Here is a 3,797-nt window from a genome sequence, read left to right on the forward strand (position 1 = left end):
CAGATTATTATGGTTTCCATTTCTAATCCCAAATCTTATTTACTTTAAAGATTTTATTTATATATTTGATAAATAAGACAGAGCCCAAGTTGGGGAGAAGGAGCAGAGGGAGAGGGAGAAGGCGGCTCCCTGTGGAGCACAGAGCCTGATGTGGGGCTTGATCCCCAGGACCCTGGAATCATGACCTGAGCTGACGGCAGATGCTTAACTTGACTGAGCTCCTAATCCCAAAATTTAAAATGAGTTTGGTAGGGTCAGAGAAACACCTAAAATGGGAAGTCTAAGAGAAGAGACATTCGCTTCTCTAGGACAAGAGGTCTGGAAGGGCTAAGGGTTAAGGAAGGACTAAGGTTTCTACTTCAAACTCACAGGCTATCTGGATGTGGTGGCAGGTCTTGGGTAAAATCCCAAACACAGGGATTCTGTAGTCCTTATTTAGAGAGTATGGAATCTGTATGAGAACGTTTCCCAGCATTTGATCATAAGTCACATTCCCATGTCAGGCATCACTCAATCAAGCCTTCATGTTGGGCTGATCAGGAGAATGGTGCTGAGCCTCTGGGAAGAGACTGGGGTCTGAACTACATCCTAGGATACAGGGTCCTACCTGAGGGAGCACAGATGTGACTGTTGGACTTCATATTCTTTCTTTTTTTTTTTCTTTAAGATTTTATTTATTGGAGAGTGTGAGAGAGAGCACAAGCCAGGGGGAGGGGCTGAGGGAGAGGGAGAAGCAGACTCCCCGCTGAGCAGGGAGCCCAATGTGGGGTTCGATCCCAGGACCCTGGGAGCATGACCTGAGCCAAAGGCAGATGCTTAACCGACTGAGCCACCCAGGCATCCCCAGAGAGAGCATAGGCAGGGGGAGAGGCAGTGGGAGAGGGACAAGCAGACTCGCTGAGCAGGGAGGCTGACATGGGACTCGATCCCAGGACCCTTGAGATGATGACCTGAGCCGAAGGCTGACACCTAACTGACTGTGCTACCCAGGTGCGCCCAGACTTCATTTTCTATATCCTCATTGAACAAAGGACTTCTGACTGAGACTCTCAAGTGTGGACCTCCCAGATAAAATCCTCCTTTAAATTTTTTGAAGAAATATTGAAAACATTTTATCACCTTTAAAAATCGATAAAAGCAAGGAACACAAAGTTCTATTAATTGAAATAAAGTCGTACTATTCTTGGATAAAGAATGTCTCCATTCTAAGAGTGAGGGATGAGTCCCAACACCCCCATTCTTTTATTTTTGTTCTAGCATCAGGGCAGAGCCAAGAGGAGGAGGAAAGGTGGGACTCTGAAAGGTAAGATTCTGCCTATTCTACCTGAGCTCTCCAAGGGTGACCCTTCCTGTCCCTTCCATGAGGGCTCAGGCCCATGACCTCTGAGGAGGTCAGCTGCTAGACACAGTCCCTCTTAGAAAACAGAGGCCTCAGAGCAGTCAGAACCTGAGACCCTTAGATTCCCTGCTCTGACTCTCTTCCTGGGCATGAAGCAGTGATGGATCTGGGCAGTGGGTGTTGCCCAGAAGGTGGCTGTGTGAGATGTCAAGAGTCAGAACTTCTGTCTCCTGACTTTGTGAAAGACCTGTGACATCATGGATACTCAGGACCCTTCCCTGAGGTAACCACTGACCTCTGTGCTTCACAGAGGTGGTCTGAGTATCACATGAGATAATTTACATGAAAGTACTTTATCCATGAAGCAAGAATACTAACCAGGATCACATCATTGACCATTTGACCTCATCTATTGATTATTGGGGCTTTCAGAGTCTAATATCCCCATGGGTGTCCCAGAAGGGGACTCCTGTATTAATGCCTATGTTTCTACTTTCACTACATATATGCCATTCTCCCGGTTTCCCAGACTACAGATGCTCCCAGAGAGAAGATGAGGAAGCCCGGAAGCTGATCTCTGTTTTAAGAAGGTGACCAGTCTTTCCCCTTTTATTCTGATCCCTCTTAGAGTACGTTTTACGCAATTGTAGGATTCAGTGCAGCCTGCTATAGCCATGGGAGGGGGCAGCCATAGGAACAGGTATTGGGGTGAAGGCTACTGAGTACATTGTGAAGTCATAAAGGTGGGGCATTGGGAGGGGTCAGCAGGCTTCAGGTGGCCCCTCCCTCTTGCCAGGCCCGCATGTCCTCCTTCCCTTGTTCTGGTCCTGGCTGCAGCTTTGTACCTCCTGTCTCCTGCAGCCCCCTAGGCCGGCATCATGATACCATCCACTTTCATCAACTGCTATGTCCAGACCCCTCCTGTGAGGTGTGTAATAGCACAACTGCTGAGATCAATCGGCTGCTGTTCCCGCAGGCCCTGGAAGATGCTACTCCCTTGGCTTCCACAGCCCCTGTGACTTCCTCATCGTTCACTCTCTCCCCTGACTCCTCAGCAGTCCCTCCAGGAGACCTAATATCAGCTTCTCTGCCTGAGCCTTCCCCACCACCTGCCTCCATCTTCTCACCTAACCCAGTGACCCCCTTGGCTGACTTTTTTCCACCCTCACCACCGGGTGATTCTTTGCCACCAGAGTCTTTTCCTCCGTTGGATTCCGAATTCCCAAAGGACAATTTCCCACCCCAGTCCCTTGCCTTTCCTCCAATCCCACCAAATGATGCTCAGACAGTGGATCCTGTTGTCCATTCAGAGGCCACTTTGTCTCTAAATACCAACTTCTCTCTGGACTCTACCCTTTCCCAAGATGTCAACCCCTTACCGGAGTTGTCCCAGATGGTGAATCCCACTGAGAACTTTGCTTGTCCTAATGCACCACCAACCCTGTGTGTTTCACCACCACCAGCTTGCAGTTTAACTATGACTCAATCTAAATCGATTTCCATCTCAATGAAGCCTGTTCCAGAGATCTCATCTCCAGATAGCTCTGGTGGGTTGCCTACTTATGTCCCGACAATCATAGGCATTAATGCCTCCAGATTGTCAATTTTAGACTTCCCTTGGTGGCAAACTCATGCCAAAGACTTCTTCCCTTCAACCTTGGCTCCATATAATGTCCATCACGAGTTGCTGGCCCTCCATTCTTCAGAGGCTTCTTCCAGGGGAGACCCTGCAGCCAAGCTTGTGGAGCCTGCTAACCTCTCACTTCTCAGCCCTGATGTCCTGGCACTCCTAGAGAAACAAGTCCAAAAGAAGAGTGACTTCTGGATGTGGAAGGAAATGAAAAAGGGTTCTGTTCCAAAACAAACAACTGCTGATAAACATGACTTGGCAGTCCCCCTGCCTTTCTGGAGCAGCAAAGACCAATCAAAGGAGCTGCATGTGCATCGGCAGCCCCCATATCCTACAACCACCTTAAAGGAGGGCCATTTACAGCAAACCCCTATCCAGCTCTTCTGGGGTCTCCCAACTCTGCATAGTGAGTCCTTGTTCTCTGCTGCCCGTGTCTTGGATAATTGTTCTTCCATCTTTATTTTTAACAGAATCTCGAATGCCTCCACAGAGCAGGAATCCCCAGTAGTTCCCCATCCTCTTCCTCTGTGCTTGCCTGAGAACCAGCCCCAACCCCAGCCCCTACCTATCCCTCAGGTCCAGCCCCAGGCCCACCTTCAGTCCCCACTCCCAATCCTGCCATCTGGTCCTCTAACCCAGATTAAGGTCTGTGGAGTGTGTTTTCACAGACCTGAGAAGGAATCAGAGTCTCTCCTATCAACTGAAATGCAACATCTGGAATGGAACGTGTTGCAGAAGGAACAGGAAACTGTGTGGGGTTTACCCGCTGTTGTCCAAAGATCCCAGGAGGACTTCTGTCCTTCAGCTCCTAACCCTTCTCTTAATCAC

The 3,797-nt window shown here is 49.0% G+C and overlaps 1 protein-coding gene across 1 annotated transcript; it reads left to right on the forward strand.

The window, feature by feature from the left end:
- Nucleotides 1–113: 113 nt before the first annotated feature.
- LOC102725878 (spermatogenesis-associated protein 31D3-like) lies at nt 114–3,782 on the forward strand (the record flags this gene model as incomplete). Its single annotated transcript, XM_081810137.1, has 2 exons — nt 114–1,929; nt 2,201–3,782. Coding segments are annotated over exons 1-2 (1,695 nt in total), but the record flags the coding sequence as incomplete, so codon positions are not given.
- Between the last annotated feature and the right edge of the window lie 15 nt (nt 3,783–3,797).

This window comes from Leptonychotes weddellii, unplaced genomic scaffold (assembly GCF_054177405.1).
Source record: "Leptonychotes weddellii isolate Sample4059 unplaced genomic scaffold, ASM5417740v2 HiC_scaffold_18667, whole genome shotgun sequence".
NCBI classification, from domain to species: domain Eukaryota; kingdom Metazoa; phylum Chordata; class Mammalia; order Carnivora; family Phocidae; genus Leptonychotes; species Leptonychotes weddellii.